Genomic DNA, 18,948 nt, shown 5'->3' with positions numbered 1-18,948 from the left:
GCCAGTCCCAAAGCTGCCAATTTCTCCTTCAATTCCGATACCAAAAATTCCGAAGGCGCTTTACGTACGTCGCTCATGATTTTTTCTTCTTCTATACTGTTTCGCACACACGACTCTCTGTTACACTGTTCAACGCTAATTCTTCACTATCGCAAAGGTTCACACCAATTCACTATCGCAAAAGTTCACATCAATTCACTATCGCAAAACTTCACACAATTTCGCTATCGCAGTATTCGTTGTTGTTTTTCCGCAATCCTACTCTTCGCACGCTGTAGCTCTTCAATCCCGGCTGAGTCCCCAATTTTGTAGGATTTTTAATGAGAAAAAACAGTTTTATTACAATTTCTAATGGTTATTACAAAACGCAGATCCTCTCTCTTACAACGCTCAACACTCACTACTCTTTGTCGCTCGTGCATTCATTCGTCGCATTAACACCGTCTTTTATTTCGTCCGTTGTATCAGGTTACTTAAAATCTAACCGATACCTATCGCCTTATGCTAACAAACTAGCGTCTTTGTAGGCAGACCCAAAAGATAAGACGGCGACGCTTACCGTCTCCTACATCATTGCAACGAAGATGAAGATTTATTTGTATTTAAGAATCAGGTTACCGACCGAATTAAAATCTTCCTTATTCCTGCTATCCGATTGCTATCTGAATAGTGATACTTAAATAACACGTTTTAAATATGCCAATATCAGAAATTTCGTATAAGTATAAAAATTAATGGCATCGTCGGATGGATAATATTTGCTTTATTTTTTCTAACGTATGAATTTGAAATACGCAATGAACAGTTTATTGTGCTCATTAGTAAATATATTATTAATTCTATCAAGGACAAATGTAAAGCGATAAATGTTTTCCCCATAACCACTCCTATGTAAAAGAAATAAAGTTTAAACTGTTAGTCGTTGAGCATACGTTAAACCGTTAAGATATTAATTAAGCAATTACATATTTAATCCAGTTAACATTACAGTTTTTGAAAATAATTTTTAATGTTCGTTAAGATACAAAAATCGGTTTCTTCTGTATAAATCACACAATTATCGTACAAAATATTTAACGTAAACGTGCTATTGAAGGAAAATTGTTTTAAATTATGTAAAGAAAAGTGTACACCTGTCATTTATAGATAAAAAAAAAAAAATCAAAACAAAGATTTTTCGAAAGTATAATAAGTAATAAAAAGGCTTTTCCCTATTGAATATAATCAGTCACGAGAACTTATCATACGAAAACATTGGAATGAATTATAAAATTAGAGCACTTACAATGATGCGAGTTTACGTGTCAGAAAAAGTGGAAAAATTTAATGAGTGGTTAAACAGATTTGAATATGTAGCAAATATTATCTGCGTACCAAGATATAAGAAGATTAATTTATTCTTTGAAATGGTGAATGATGATGTACATAAACGTGTCCAGCGGAAAAACCGGTCAATCAATTTCAGTGAACTTCCATACGAGGACATAATTAAATATTACATTAATTTAATCTATCCACAGGAAGGTAATATATACAGAGTGCTTTTCAACTGCCGAGATCAATACGAACAAGAGAAGATAAAACATTATGCTAACTATTTACGAAGATTAATTATTAAGTGCGATTATAGAGAAAAAACAAATGAAATATTGTTTAAGAAATTTTTATTCGGACTACGCGAAATTGAAATAAGAAATTATTTGAGTGAAATTAAATGCAATTTGTTTGATGAAATGGTGGCAAAGGCCATTGACTTTGAAAAAGTTAATCTAATATCGTATTACGTTGATCGAGCTCTTTTAAAGATGAACATTTACAAACAAGGAAACGATGATGAGTTCCACGTTTGGTTCAATAAATTTGAATATGTAGCAAATGTTATCGATGTACCTAATGATAAAATAGTTGAGTTGTTCATTAAGATGGTGGATAATAATTTTCACACGTACGTGCAGGAGACTTATGATTCCGTAAATTTTTCTGAACTTTCATACAAAGATATTGTAATTTTTTACCTACGTCTTTTTTCTCCCGAAGAAAATAATTTACACGGAAAACGTTTCTCGAGTAGATATCAATACGAAAACGAGACTATAGAAAATTATGCAAATAGCTTACGAGAAATAATTAATAAGTGCACAAATACGATTGAAAACAAAGAAATATTATTGTGCGAACAATTCATTAAAGGACTTCGTGAAAATGATGTAATAAATTATTTAACAGTAAATCCTAGCTCATCATTCGATCAAATGGTAAAGAGGGCCGTTGATTTTGAAAAAATGAATCTAATATCGTATTACGTTGATCGAGCTCTTTTAAAGATGAATACTTACAAACAAGGAAACAGTGATGAGTTCTACGTTTGGTTTAATAGATTTGAGTACGTAGCATATATGATCGACGTACCGTATAGAAAAATGGGTCACTTTTTCATTAAAATGATTGATGATGATCTCTGTCAAAGATTTGTGGAAATACATTGTGATGTCGATTTACTTGAACTTTCATACAATTATATAAAAAGATGTTTCCTTTGTTATTGGGTTTCTGAGGATCTAACTGAAACACGTAATAAACGTTTTTACTGCCGATATCAATACGAACACGAACCGATAGAAAATTATGCTAAAAGTCTTCAAAATATATTGAATAACATCGGAATTACAGAACGCTTAATTTGCCAATTATATGTAAGATTCATTAATGGACTGCGTGAAAATGATATAAGAATTCATTTAAAGAAATTTAAAGAAATATCGTTCTATAAAGCAGTAAGAATGGCAGTTCAATTTGCTAAAGTTAATCTAATATCGTATTACGTTGATCGAGCTCTTTTACTGATGAATATTTACAAACTAGGAAAAGATAATGATTTCCACATTTGGTTCAATAAATTTGAGTATGTAGCAAAACGTATTTATGTACCGAATGATAAAATGGTTAAATTACTCAATGAAATGGTGGATTATAATTTCCATACGTACGTAAAGGATACTTATCCTTCCGTAAACTTTTCTGAACTTTCATACGACGATATAGTAATTAAATACCTTCGTCTTTTTTCTCCTGAAGAAAATAATTTGCATGGAAAACGTTTCGCGTTTAGACATCAATACGAAAACGAGACTATAGAAAATTATGCGAGGAATTTACGAGAAATATTTAATAAGAGCACATATACGATTGAAGACAAAGAAATATTATTATGCGAACAATTCATTAACGGACTTTTTGAAAATGATGTTAAAAATTATTTAATTGTAAATCGTAACTCATCATTCAAAGAAATGGTAGTGAGGGCCGTTGAATTTGCAAAAATGAATCTAATATCGTATTACGTTGATCATGCTCTGTTAAATATGCCTATTTACAAATTTGGATACATAGATGATGAGTTTTTGTTTTGGTTTAATAGATTTGAGTACGTTGCAGATATGATCTACGTACCGTATAGTAAAATTGTTCAATTTTTTATTAAAATGATTGACAATTATTTCTATCAACTTGTTGCTGAAAAATATTCTTCTCTCGATTTCTCTAAACTTTCATACGATCAAATAATAAAATATTTTCTTTGTTATTGGCTTCATTCCAGTGAAACTAAAGCACACAGAATACGTTTAAAGATGCGGAAACAATACAAACAAGAGTGGTTAGGAAGTTATGCTAATTCTTTACGAAGAATATTTATTCAGTGCAAATATGTAAAACCTCACGAAAGCTTATTTTGTAGAATTTTCGTTAATGGACTACGTGAAAATGATATAAGAATTCATTTGAGTAAATCTCCTGACTTATCGATCGCTGAAGTGGTAAAATCAGCGGTTGAATTTGCTAAAGTTAATCTGATAACATATTATCGAGATCTAGCACTTTTAATGATGAATATTTATAAAAACGGAATCGATGATGAGTTCCTCGATTGGTTAAATAGATTTGAGTACGTAGCAGATATGATCAACGTACCGAATAATAAAATGGTTGAATTTTTTTATGTAATGGTGGACAATGTTGTCAATAGTTCTGTGCAGAATTCTTATCCTTCTGTTAACATTTCTGAACATCCATACAAAGACGTAATAAAGTTTTACATTGGTCATTTTTTTCCCAATGAAGTTGATGTACACAAAGAACGTCTATGCTATCGTAAACAATATCCACATGAAACTATAGAAAAGTATGCTCATAGTTTACAAAAATTATATAAAAACTGCAATTATACAACAGACCTTGAAGATAAATTATTAACACAATTTATTATTGGACTACGCGAAAATAATATAAGAATTCATTTAAACAAATTTTCAAATATATCGTTCGATGAAGCGGTAAAAATTGCAGTTGAATTTGCTAAAGTTAATCTGATAACGTATTATCGAGATCTAGCACTTTTAAAAATGAATATTTACAAACTAAGAGGGGATGATGAGTTTCACTTTTGGTTAAACAAATTTGAGTACGTAGCATATAGGATTGATGTACCGGATGATAAAATGGTTAAATTACTCAATGAAATGGTGGATTATAATTTCCATACCTACGTCAAGGAGACTTATGGTTCCGTAAATTTTTCTGAACTTTCATACAAAGATATTGTAATTCTTTATCTACGTCTTTTTTCTCCCGAAGAAAATAATTTACACGGAAAACGTTTCTCGAGTAGATATCAATACGAAAACGAGACTATAGAAAATTATGCAAATAGCTTACGAGAAATATTTAATAAGTGCACAAATACGATTGAAAACAAAGAAATATTATTGTGCGAGCAATTCATTAAAGGACTTCGTGAAAATGATTTAATAAATTATTTAACAGTAAATCCTAGCTCATCATTCGATCAAATGGTAAAGAGGGCCGTTGATTTTGAAAAAATGAATCTAATATCGTATTACGTTGATCGAGCTCTTTTAAAGATGAATACTTACAAACAAGGAAACAGTGATGAGTTCTACGTGTGGTTAAATATATTTGAGTACGTAGCAGATATGATCAATGTACCGAATAATAAAATGATTGAATTTTTTTATAAAATGGTGGATAATGATGTCCATGCAGCTGTTAGGAATACTTTTCCTTTTGTTAACTCCTCTGAACATCCGTACGAATACATAATAAACTCTTATCTACTATATTTTTTACCGAATGAAGTTGATTTAGACAGAAAACGTTTCAACTCTCGAGATCAATACGAACACGAGTGTATAGAAAAATATGCTAATTGTTTACAAAAATTATTTAATAAGTGCAAATATTTAGGCAATGCAGACAAATATTTATCAGGAAGATTTTTCTGTGGACTACGAGAATCTTCGATTCGTGAACATTTAAAGGATTTTTCTAAATATTCGTTCGATCAGATGCGAGAAATGAGCATTGAATTTGCAAAAGTTAATCTAATATCATATTATGTTGATAAAGCTCTTTTAAAGATCGATACTTACAATCCAAGGAAGTTTTTTTTTTATTCTTGGTTAAATCATTTCGAGTATGTAGCAAATGTGATCGACGTACCAAATCATAAAATGATTGAGTTGTTCAATAAGATGGTAGATAATGATGTACATACGTCTGTACAGAAGACTTATCCTTCTGTCAAATTTTCTCAACTTCAATACGATGAAATAATAGAACATTATTATTTTCATTTTGCTACTTTCCGTGAAATTGATATAAACGATAAACGTTTCATGTCTCGAAATCAATATGAAGGAGAATCAATCGAACATTATACTTATTGTTTAAAAGAATTATATTCTAGGTGCTATTATAAAAGTTGCGTAGAAAGTAAATTAGTTTTACGATTCTATACTGGAATACGCGACAATGATGTAAAAATTCGATTAATTAACGATCATTCTTTTTCATTCGAACAAATATTAGAAAGGGCTGCAGTTTTTAAAAGAGGTAAAAAATAATATTAGCAAAGTTAATAATCACAATTAAATGAACTATCGGCCATTAAAAAATAAACAAATAAAACAAATGATAACGGAAGCAAAAATTTGATGCAATTGAAATTGTCAATAATTTAGAAATATAGTTAATTAATAGAAGAATAATACATTACTGTATCATCTTTTATAATCACAAGAAATATTCGATAACCTATGAAATTGTTGCCTGAACTATGAAAAAACAAATTAAGTAGCACTTGAAATAGTACATTTATCCAATTTTAGACGAAAAGAAGGAAGAAAATATACTTTAGTTTTATTCTTAAACAGTAATCATATTCATATTTGAAAACTTTAAGACGATCAATTTTTTATGATACATAATTATGGAAATATATTTATATTTGAAACATAACAATTTGTTCGGGACATTATACTTTTGTAAAAATGAGACCCTAATAAAATGATAATTATTATTTAGAGAAGGATATTGTCCTTTATATCAATTTTTTTTTTAATAAACATACAATTTATTTATTATATTTACATAGGAATCAAATATGAGTTATGTATGAAGTGGCATTTGCTAAAAATTGTAAGTGTCAAAATTCAAAACAAACTTTATCATCATTTAATACATATAAAAATATTGTAGGATTAATTATTTCTCATGAAAATGTTATGAGAATATTTCTATGTAAATATCTTGTATTTCTTATTACATATAAAAGCTTAACATCTTTATAAGGTTAATGCAACTATTGATTATGTTCTACGTTAAAATTTGTAATATTCTATGAACTATTTAATTTGCTGATTTTATTTCTTATATTATTATTGAATCTACCAAAATCTATAATGTAAAGAGTCATAAATCTTCTACTTTCAACTCCTATCTAAAGGAATAATGTTTAACACGTTTAATTACTCGTCAACAGTAAAGCAAACAGGTAAACCACCAAGTTTAATTCCGATATTTAAGTAAACAGATGGGTCACGGGAAGTTTGAATTCTGACGTCGTGAATATAAAAACAAGAAATACTGCTATGCCGGCACAACAGTGATTTAGCAACGGGAATTGAAACAGATGATCCGTCGGTGAACGCGCGTCAGATCGATGTAAATAAAACGCGTTCGAAAGTATCTATTCACGAGAGCAAGCACAGCTAAATTAAATTTAAAGTTTAGACTTTTTTTTTGTTTTCGAATTTACCACTTTAATACATTTGTTGATAAAATAATTTATTACATTTGTTGATAAATAATAATAATAAGATTTTTTCTTTTAAAAACATTGATATGTTTTATACTTTCTAGTATAAAAGGTATATCTATAAGTGTTGTAACGATTATTTATAATTTAAAATAAAATTATAAAATTAACGAGAATAACCGTACAGAATTTTAAGCAATATCGCAATGGTTTAACTGGTTTAAATGGTATGACTGAACGAATAAAGATTTAAACTTTATTGTTTTTAGATAGGAATGGGGTGAGGGGAAAATAATTAACGCTTTGTCTTTAGTAGAAATAATAATATATTTACCAATGTGACCACAATAAACAGTTCATTGCATATTTTAAATTTGAACGTGAGAAAGATCAAAAATTACATATGACGCAACCCTAACGGTTTCATAACTTTATAAACTTCAAGAAATTTGTAATATTACCAACTTTAGAAACGTATTGCAAGGTGTTACATGATATCTTGATTTGAATTTATTTATGATCAAGTTCATTTGGATAATTTACACTTACGAGATCTAATTATGGCAACCTGATACGTCGGTTCATTTACAAATATCGGAAATACATTTTCTTTTTAATTCGGACAAAATATAAATAAATAATGATAATATTTTTCGTAATAAGTAAAACTTCTAAGTTATGTCTTATCATTAGAAACATTTAATGTGAAAAACGAATGTTTATGTCTTAAAATATAAAAAATATTTTCTTTAATTTTGGAAATCCAAAATGAAATCATTGAACTTGAAATTGAAGAGAAATGCAACTTTTTTGTTTAATTAATGAGCGTAATAAACATTTCTTGAATATTGCAATTATCAAAATATTAAATATTGCAATATTCAAACGTTAACAAGGTTCACAGTTACATTACCGTCATCGTAACGAAAAAAGAATATATTTTAATTTTTTGTCCCTTTTTTTATTATTATTAGAGGAATACACAATCAATTCAAGCAATTATTGGAATAATATATTATTACAACATTATACAATATGCATGTACTTAATACGTACAATATACGATTTTAGTGTGTACATACGTTCAGTTTGATTATTTACACTCACACGATCTAATTATGGCAATTTGATACATCGATTCGTTTATAAATATCGAAAAAATACATTGTGTTTTTATTTAAGATTAAATATGAATAAAACCGATATCATTTCTAATAATTATTACTACTTTTTGATTTCGTCTTATTGCTAAAAACATATAATGTAAAAAAACAAATGTTTACGTCTTAATTATAAAAAACATTTTCTAAAATGTGTGAAATAAAAAAGTACATTTTTTAACATTTTTGAAATCACGCAGGATTACCATTTAATACGTCAGAGACACAGCTTTTTCATTTAATCCTTCTTTTTTTTTTATATTAATGCCTCTGACCATTGTTCGTGCAATTATTTAACTAATTTGACATACTAATTGTACTCGTAGAAAAAATTACAGTAATGCGATATTATTTGATTAATTTTGATTATTTGAATGAATTTTGAACGTTTTCAATTTACGTTGATTATAGGTTCGCTTATTCTTCGGTTAATTATTTACTGTTTAAGATCAGTAATTCATTTAGGCCGCCATATAATTCAATTTATGATTTTATTTTTTGATTTCAAATTCAATTGCCTTCTTGACCATTTCACCGAACGATAAGAAAGGTAATTCAATTAAATTGTTTTTGATATCATTTTCACGGATTCCGTTAATAAATTGCGCGCACAGATCTTTTTCCATATTAGTTTTATAATAGAACTTATCGTATATTTTTTGTAGATTACTAGCATATTTTTTGATCGATTCGCGTTCGTATTGTTTACGACGAAAGAAACGCTCCTTGTGTAAATCATAGAAGCCGGAAGAAAAAAATATAAGATAATTGTTTATTATTTGCGAGTATGACATTTTAAAGAAGTTTATATAAGTGTTATCTTTTTGTATTCTCTTATGAACAACATCGTCTACCATTTTATAAAAAAATTCTATAATCATATGATCCAGTACCCCGATAATATCTGCCACGTATTCGAATTTATTAAACCAAACATGAAAGGAACCTTCGTACTTTGGATGGTAAGTATTCATCTCGACAAGTGCTCGATTTACATAATACGTCATTAAATCAGATTTGCAAAATTTAATGGTCCTTTCTACCATTTCATTGAATGATAGAGTGGTGGCTTTACTGAAAAGATTTTTTATATTATGGTCGCGGGTTCCATATAGGAATTGTTTGCATAATAATTTTTCTTCTAGATGTTTTTCCACCAAACACTTATTACATATTTTTTTTAAGCTATCAGCATATTTCTTTATTGATTCTCTATCATATTGTTTACGATGCCTAAAACGTTTTCTGTGTAAATAAACTTCGTAGGGACAAAAATAACAAAGGTAATAGGTTATTATCATATCGTATGAAAGTTCATTGAAATTGAGGTTAGGATTAAAGTTCTCGACACGTTTATGGGTAAGATTATCCACCATTTTAAAGAAAAATTCAATCATTTTATCTTCTGGTACACTGATATAATCTGCTACATATTCAAATCTATTTAACCAGAACTCAAACCTTTCTTCTGAGTTAAAATTATAAATTCGCATCATTTTAAGAGCTCGATATAGATACCAGGGTACTTGATAATCATGGTGTACTGAATTATCCTCGTTGCTCGTCATTTTTAAAAGAAGAAACCCTTTTGATTACTTATTTCACTTAAATATATAATCCGTTGAAAGTTATTTGTTCGGATTTTTGATTTCTTTTTCACCAATAACTTATTATATTTACTATTATAGATACTTACTATTTTATTTTATCTTATCTCATTATATCAAATTAAACCTTATAAATAAATACATAAATAAACAAATAAATAAATAAATAAATAAATAAATAAATAAAATTTTAAATCTTACATAAGTACAATAAGGTATCTCACCGATAGTTCATTTCAAGAAAAGCAGGGCCTCTTCCTACGCTTCCTTTCGCTTAGTTTCTTCCTCCTTTGTTTGCTAACTTCGTGGTATGCGTCACTGTTTGCCGTTTTTGCAGTCTACACTCTGTAGTATATGAAATATATGGAAGTAGTATATGGAATATGGAATATAGTATATGAAATAGTATATGGAAAATACTTGTAACTTTTGCTTCACTTTCGTTATAGTTTTCTAGCTGACTGTCACAAGGTTTCATCGGAAACGTTTAGCGGAAGAATAGACCGAGTGTCTTCTTTTGTAATGAACGGCAACATGGTGGCCGTATTAGAAATTCGAGTGATGGGGGAGCGTAAGTTATCTCTTCCATTGCCCTGCGAGAATATAGGGCTAACTTTTACTAAGGCGCGCATTTCGAATACTGGTTAATAGTTTACGATTGATTTCAATCGTACAATAATGTAAATCTTCTGTACAGACATATGGAGATCATTATCCACTATCTTATTGAACAATTCAACCATTTTATTATCTGGTACGTCATACTATCATATCTGCTACAAACTCAAATGTATTTAACCTAACGTGAAACTTAAACAAACTTACATTTCTTGATTGTAAGTATGAATTTTTAGAAGAACTTCATGTAGTTAATCCGTTATTAGATTAATTTTTATAAATTTAATGGCTTTTGCAGCTATTTAATCGAATGATAAGCAATGATTTCTTCTTAAATGAGTTATTTCATCATTTACACGCAGTCCATTGATGAATTGTTCCCTTAATCTTTTTTCGTAGTCGATTGTACAAACGCACTTGTAAAATATTTTTCGTAAACTCTTGGCATAATTTTCTATCGTTTCTTGTTCATATTGATAACGACAGGTGATACGTTTTGCGTGTAAACCATTTTCATTTGGAGAAAAATGACGGAGATAATGGATTACTACTCCCTCGTATGGAAGTTCAGAGAATCTGACTAAAGGAAAAGTATGCATTACACTAGTGTGGACATATTGATCAATCATATTATTAAAAAATTCAACCATTTTATTGTCTGGTACTTCGATCATATCTGCGACATATTCGAATTTATTTAACCACGCGTAAAATTTTTCCACTTCTTCTGATACGTAAATTTGCATCATTGTCAAAGCTCGTTTTAGATACCAGGATATTTGATTAATGTGGTGTACTGAATTATCCTCGTTACTCGCCATTTTTCAATGAAGGAACACCCTTTTTATTACTTATTAAACGTAAATATATAATCCGTTGAAAGTTTTTGTTTGGATTTTTGTTTTTCTTTTTTTATCAAATTAAGGTGTACACTTTTCGTAATGTAATTGAAAATAATTTTCTTTTAACAACACGCATACCTTTTATATTTTATATGATATTTTTGACATTTATATATATTATATATATATTATGATCATATCTGTTACATACTCAAATTTATTAAACTACGAAGAAAATTCATCTCATGTTTTTATGGATTCTAAATATTAATTATCATAAGTGCTTCATTTGCGTAAGAATTTATTTCCTTCATCTCTGAATATGTAATTGCTTTTTCTGTCATTTCTAGAAACGATAAGCCAAGAAAATGTTGTAAATAATTTCTTATATTATCGTCGCGGACTCCAATTAAGAATTGTTCGCATAAAATTTCATTTCGGTCACTAGTATGACTGCACTTATTTGATAATTTCATTAAATTTATTGCATATTCTTTTATCGTTTAATTTTCATATTGATTTCGATACTTAAAACGTTTAAGATCTAAATCTACTTCGGAGGAATGAAAATAACAGAGAAAATAGCTTACTGTTTGTTCATATGAAAGTTCGGAGAAGTTGACAGTAGGAAAATTCTTCTTAACTCTCGAATGGACATCTTGGTCAACCATATTAATAAAGAATGCCAGCATCAATTTTTCTGGTACTTTAATCATGTCTGCAACATACTCAAATGTTTTTAACCAAACGTGAAACTCATCTCCCGTTTCTTGATTGTAAATATGAATCATTAAAAGTGCTTGATCCATATAAGGAAGTATTTCATTATTCTTTTCAAATTCAATTGTCTTTGCCACCATTTCATCGATTACAGAGCAAGGATTTTCTAATAAATATTTTTTAATTTATTGTTTCGGATTCCACACTGGAATTGTTTGCAAAAATTTGAATCATGTCTTTTTATATAATTGCACATATTCAATATTTCTTTTAAATTAATGATGTATTCTTCTAACGTTTCGTCGTCGTACTGAATTCGACTTTTAAAACGATCTCTGTGCAATTGATTCTCGTTATTATTAGAGAAAAAATTAAAGTAGTTCTTTAATATATCATTGTATGAAAGATTAGAAAAGTTTATATTATCGTATTTATTTTTGACAAGCGTATGGACATCATCGTGCATCATTTTAACGAAGAATTCAACCATTTTATCACTTGGTATCTCGATCTTTTTTGCTACATACTCAAATCTATTAAACCACACATAAAATTTTTCTGCATTGTTTGTATTGTAAATATTAATAAAGGTAAGTGCTTTATTTACATAAGAATGTATTTTATTTTCTTTTAAATATGTAATTGCTTTTACTGTCATTTCTTGGAACGATAAGCCAACAAAATGTTGTATATAATTTTTTATATTATGGTCGCGGATTCCAATTAAGAATTGTTCGCATAAAATTTTATTTCGGTCACTAGTATGACTGCACTTATTTGATAATTTCATTAAATTTATTGCATATTCTTTTATCGTTTCATTTTCATATTGATTTCGACACTTAAGACGTTTAAGATATAAATCTTTTTCGGAGGAATGAAAATAACGGAGAAAATAGCTTACTGTATGTTCATATGAAAGTCCGGAGAAGTTGACATTAAGCCAACTCTGCTTGACATTGTTTTGGACATTTTGTTTAACCATTTTATTAAATAATGCAAACATCAATTCTTCTGGTACTTTAATCATGTCTGCAACATACTCAAATTTATTTAACCAAACGTGAAAATCATCTCCCGTTTCTTGATTGTAAATATGAATCATTGAAAGTGCTTGATCCATATAAAAAAGTATTTCATTATTCCTTTCAAATTCAATTGCCTTTGCCACCATTTCATCGATTACAGAGCAAGGATTATCTATTAAATATTTTTTTAATTTTCTGTTTCGGATTCCATATTGAAATTGATTGCAAAATTTTGAATTATGTCTTTGTTTATAATTGCACATATTTAATATTTCTTTTAAATTAATGATGTATTCTTCTAACGTTTCGTCATCGTACTGAATTCGACTTTTAAAACGATCTCTGTGCAATTGATTCTCGTTATTATCAGAAAAGAAATTAAAGTAGTTCTTTAATGTATCTTTGTGTGAGAGATTAAGAAAGTCTATAACAGGGTATTTATTTTTGACAAGCGTATGGACATCATCGTGCACCATTTTAACGAAGAATTCACCGATTTTATTACTTGGTATCCCGATCTTATTTGCTAAATACTCAAATCTATTAAACCACACATAAAATTTTCCTGCATTGTTTGTATTGTAAATATTAATAAGTGTAAGTGCTTTATTTACATAAGAATGTATTTTATTTTCTTCTGAATATGTAATTGCTTTTTCTATCATCTTTCCGAACGATAAGCAAGGAAAATGTTTTATATAATTTCTTATATTATCGTCGCGGATTCCAATTAAGAATTGTTCGCATAAAACTTCATTTCGGTCACTAGTATGACTGCACTTATTTGATAATTTCATTAAATTTATTGCATATACTTTTATCGTTTCATTTTCATATTGATTTCGACACTTAAAACGTTTAAGATCTAAATCTACTTCGGAGGAATGAAAATAACGGAGAAAATAGTTTACTGTTTGTTCATATAAAAGTTCGGAGAAGTTGACAGTAGGAAAATTCTGCTTGACTCTCGTATGGACAACTTGGTCAACCATTTTATTAAAGAATGCCAGCATCAACTTTTCTGGTACTTTAATCATGTCTGCAACATACTCAAATTTATTTAACCAAACGTGAAACTCATCTCCCGTTTCTTGATTGTAAGTATGAATTATAGGAAGTGCTAGGTTTACGTAAGAATCTATTCCATTAATTTCTAAAAATGTAATTGCTTTCTCTGTCATTCCTTGAAACGATAAGCCAACAAAATGTTGTATATAATTTCTTATATTATCGTCGCGGATTCCAATTAAGAATTGTTCGCATAAAATTTTATTTCGGTTACTAGTATAACTGCACTTATTTAATAATTTCATAAGGTTTATTGCATATTCTTTTATCGTTTCATTTTCATATTGTTTTCGACACTTGAAACGTTTAAGATCTAAATCTACTTTGTTTGAAAGAAAATAACGGAGAAAATGGCTTACTGTTTGTTCATATGAAAGTCCGGAGAAGTTGACACCAAGCCTACTCTGCTTGACATTGTTTTTGACATTTTGTTTAACCATTTTATTAAATAATGCCAACATCAACTCTTCTGGTACTTTAATCATGTCTGCAACATACTCAAATTTATTTAACCAAACGTGAAACTCATCTCCCGTTTCTTGATCGTAAATATGAATCATTGAAAGTGCTTGATCTAAATAAGGAGGTATTTCTTTTTCTTCTTTTTCCAATATAATTGCCTTTGCTACAGTTTCATCGTAGGTTTTGTTCGGAGATATCCTTAATTGCATTTTTATATCTTCCTTGCGGATTCCTAATAGGAATTGTTCGCATAATTTAGTTTTTTTGTTTGTTTTATAGTCGCACTTTTCATGTAGTTTCCGTAAATTAATAGAATATTTCTCTATTGTTTCGTTTTCATACTGATTGCGAGCTCTAAAACATTTCCTATAGAATAAATATTCTCTTATATTATGGAAATAACGGATGTAATAGCTTATTATATTTTCGTATGATAGTTCTGACAACATTTTATGATAAGTGAGTTTTACATATACATGGGTATTCTCAGCCACCATGTTGTTAAAGAACTCAATCATTTTATCTTCTGGTACCTGGATCATGTCTGCCACATACTCAAATCGATTTAACCACGTATGAAACGTTGTTGAAAACTCCTCTTCTTTCAAGATAGGCATAAATGAAAGAGCCAAATTTACATAGTAAGATATTTGATTAACGTCTTGTGATGTATCATTGTTGCACATTATTTAGAAAAAAAAGATAACTTCTAATTACTTATTGCACATTAATAGTTGAATGTTTGAAAATTCTTTGTTCGGACTTTTTGTTTATGCTATTATCACCAAAATCAGTACACTTCTTATAATGTAATCTAGAAAGATCTCGAAAGTTTAGAAACACGTATACGTTTTATATTTTCTATTATTTCTTTTATATTTGAAATGTAGATAAACGATCTAAGTTTCGTAGTTTATAAATGAAAAATTTTGAACAGAACTGTAGAGGTAATAAGAATAAACATACAAAAGTTCAATTAATATCTTAACGTTTAATCGTATTCTTAACGACTGACTCACTATTTAAATCTATTTCCTTTTTTTTTTTTATATAGAATTGGGGAAGGGGAATTTATTTTGCGTCCTACATTATCATTGTATAGAAATAATAATAATAAACTAGATGGCGCAGTAAATTATAACGGCTTTTTAAAAGTGTGCTCCTGCATTCTGTTGTATTTAGTTGTGTTATAAGTTATAATTAAAATAATTTTTATGTTTTTTTTACTGTTTTACATAGTGCTTTGTTATTTTTATTTGTAACATTGGAGTTTTTTTATTTTGGGTGTATGTTAAAAGCCCTTTAATCTGTGTTTCGGCCGTTGATTTTCAACCACAGTTTATATCGTATTCAGACAGTACTGTCATATTACTTCTATTATTATTATCTTAACATTGCTACCTATATCATGCCCGACAGAACTACAGAGTGGTGTGGTATTTGTATACGTCCAATTGTTGACGATCTAGCTGCTACGACCCGGGATACTTGTAAACATAAATTTCACTTGGCTTGTGTCAATGTTAGATATGCTCCACACTCAATATCCGAAGTCAAGGACTTTGTTACCAGCAAATGTCCTATGTGTTCAGGGAAGAATTAGTATCCAATTTCTATTTTGGAGGAAATTAATATGAAATTAAACGTAATAAACGACATTACTGCAAGATTGGACAGAATAGATGCCAAATGTGACTCTTTACACGAAGATTATGAAGCTTTAGAAAAGCGAGTTGGTGCAATTGAATCGGCGTCATCATCGGACGCAACTTGTATGGTTGACCAATCAATCAATTCGCAATTGCAAGCCATTCAAGAGATAGAAATGCGCCAATTGTATGTGGAATCTAAACAACTTCGTGACCAATTATTCATTTCGGGTCTCCCAGAGGCGGCTTTGGAGAGCTTATCAGCTGCAGTGGTTAAACTCGGAAAAATTCTAGAGGTTCCTGATGTTAGCGTAAATAGTTTTTCATTGGTAGAGAGAATCGGACACAAAAAAAAGAAAAATGTTAGAGGAAACACTGATCGCGAAAGGGATATCATTGTAAAATTCCATTCGCCAAATTTGGTCGATAAATTTATTGCCTGTAGGAGGAAACGCAATGATATTACTGCAAACAAAGTCATCAATGGGTCGCAAAAGACCCCAGTGTTTGTAAACAAGCGGTATCCAACGGCACTTTATAAACTGCGACAAAATATTATCAAGAAGTTTCCTCACATTAGTAAACAAAAAAATATTTGGATTACGGCTAATTCTGTTTGCGTGGACCTTAAAAATGGATCGGAACCAGTGAAAATTTTGCCGTCAATGGACCTATCAAATATTCATAGTCTTTGTAATTAATATTGTAGTATTGGCTCTCAGCAACGTAATGTTATTGCTGAATCATCGAATAACTTAAATGCCCAATGTTGATTAGTAATCAAGCAATGAGTTGCTTGTCCCAGTTGAAAATGAACAATCGTTTGTTTAATATGACTATGCGTAAAAGATTAGTTGCTACCTTAATATTACCAATCTTTGATTATTGTTCAGCAGCTTATACAAACATCTCAGAAACATTACAAACTAAATTACAAAGAAAGTTTAACGCTTGTATTCGCTTTATCTTTCGTTTGCAACGATATCAGCATATTACTCCGTTTAGAAGAGCTTTAGAATGGTTTACTTTACAAGATCGACGTGACTTCTTAATGGCTTGCATAGTATACAAAATGTTGCGTCTTCAGCACGACAAAAAATTAAGAACGAACTTTAGTATTCTTACTTCTGTTCGTGGTAGTGCTATCAGGCAGTTGGATGTATTATGTTTACCTTATGCAAGAACCAGGACTTATGACAAATCATTTTTGGTTACTGCTGTTCGTATGTGGAATCAACTACCGGAAGATATCGTAGATCTAAGTGACTATAAAGAATTCAGATTAAGATGCTATACCTACTTTATCGATAGAGATATTCAGCGTGTTTTGTGACTTACGATTTAATTTAATTTATTTTTGTTTTGCTTTTTTTTTTTTCTTTTATTAACCATATGTTTATTGCTTTGATCCAATACTATTATACTACTGTTATAGAACTATTATACTTTTATTTATTATTTACTATTTTCTTTTTACATTTATCTACTTACTGTGCGTTACTATTAATATAATGATAAGTTTAATAATAATTACATAATTTAAATATTCGTTTTGTTTTATCTATACATTGCATTGTATTATACTGTAATTAATGGCCTTTAGGGAGCCTAGGCTCTAGGGTCAATAAAATATTATTAAATAAATAAAATAAATAAATAAATAATAAAACGAGCAATGAGAAAAATAAGATTTTCGTAATATATTACAAATTTATATTTGAAGCAGAATGAACAGTTACATAATCCCTCTGACAATGTTATGTTTTTATATATTAAAAGAAATCTATTGTGATATTGACATGTTGATATTCTCATAATATTTTGATAATTATATAATAATTATTGATAAATGTATCGCAGAGAAGTTGGGCAAGGGAAAAAAGAAATTAGATCGTTATGTTTTGATCTTGTTGTGAACGTTTCGATTTATTGGGATTACTTAAGTAACTATAAAATATATTACATAACCTTAAAAATATACATAGTGTATTAAAACATTGAATAAATAGTTATTAATTATTATTATTTATTGAAAAGACATACATTATTAGGTAATAATTAATATTACAATATTTTGTTATGTATTAAATATTGACCTGGTATGCTTTGAATTTTTGCACTTAAATGTTCTAATTATGGCCTCCTCATGCATAACTCGTAATCAATCCCTACACGAATGTTTGATATTTTTCTTTTTTACAGTTTTTCGAAAGGATATCTGATGAAAAAAAAAAGAATTTTTATAATTTTCATGATATATTAGTTAAGTAAGAGCATTTCTTTGCACGGAAATAAAATTGTATTTTATTTATTAAAACAATTTTAATAAACAATAATTTATTTATTAAATTAAAACAATTATAATACAATAAGACAATATAATACTAATACAATAAGACAAGTATGCTGTTTGACTATTAGACGCTGACTGCCTCCTTAAGCAATTTTTTTTGTATACTTTGTTTACCTGTCCTCGTAGGAAACTATAGTAATTCGACTATTTACATTATTTGGCCGATGACCTAATTTAGCTTGCATTCAATACTGACACACTTTATGTCTCTCACATACTGACGATTTGTCATACTTGTCAATACACACGTATATAAATGTCATATAATTGTGTACCTGTTTAGTACAAAATTTAAATAAATAACAATATCGTCTTAAAAAACAATAA

The 18,948-nt window shown here is 28.9% G+C and overlaps 1 protein-coding gene across 1 annotated transcript; it reads left to right on the top strand.

Annotated features, from left to right (window-relative positions):
* The first annotated feature begins 17,100 nt into the window (after positions 1-17,100).
* LOC122513179 lies at positions 17,101-17,601 on the top strand. The gene has a single exon (XM_043629446.1). It carries the CDS (start codon positions 17,101-17,103, stop codon positions 17,599-17,601), a length of 501 nt encoding a protein of 166 aa, XP_043485381.1.
* The last annotated feature ends 1,347 nt before the right edge of the window (positions 17,602-18,948 follow it).

This window comes from Polistes fuscatus, unplaced genomic scaffold (genome assembly GCF_010416935.1).
Source record: "Polistes fuscatus isolate 324 unplaced genomic scaffold, CU_Pfus_HIC Scaffold12, whole genome shotgun sequence".
Taxonomy (NCBI): Eukaryota; Metazoa; Arthropoda; class Insecta; order Hymenoptera; family Vespidae; genus Polistes; species Polistes fuscatus.
This window is presented reverse-complemented; position numbering and strand designations above follow the sequence as displayed.

What these genes read in the sequence shown, in the direction of transcription:
- LOC122513179 (XM_043629446.1), top strand. Translation starts at nt 17,101, where the DNA reads ATGACTATGCGTAAAAGATTAGTTGCTACCTTAATATTACCAATCTTT.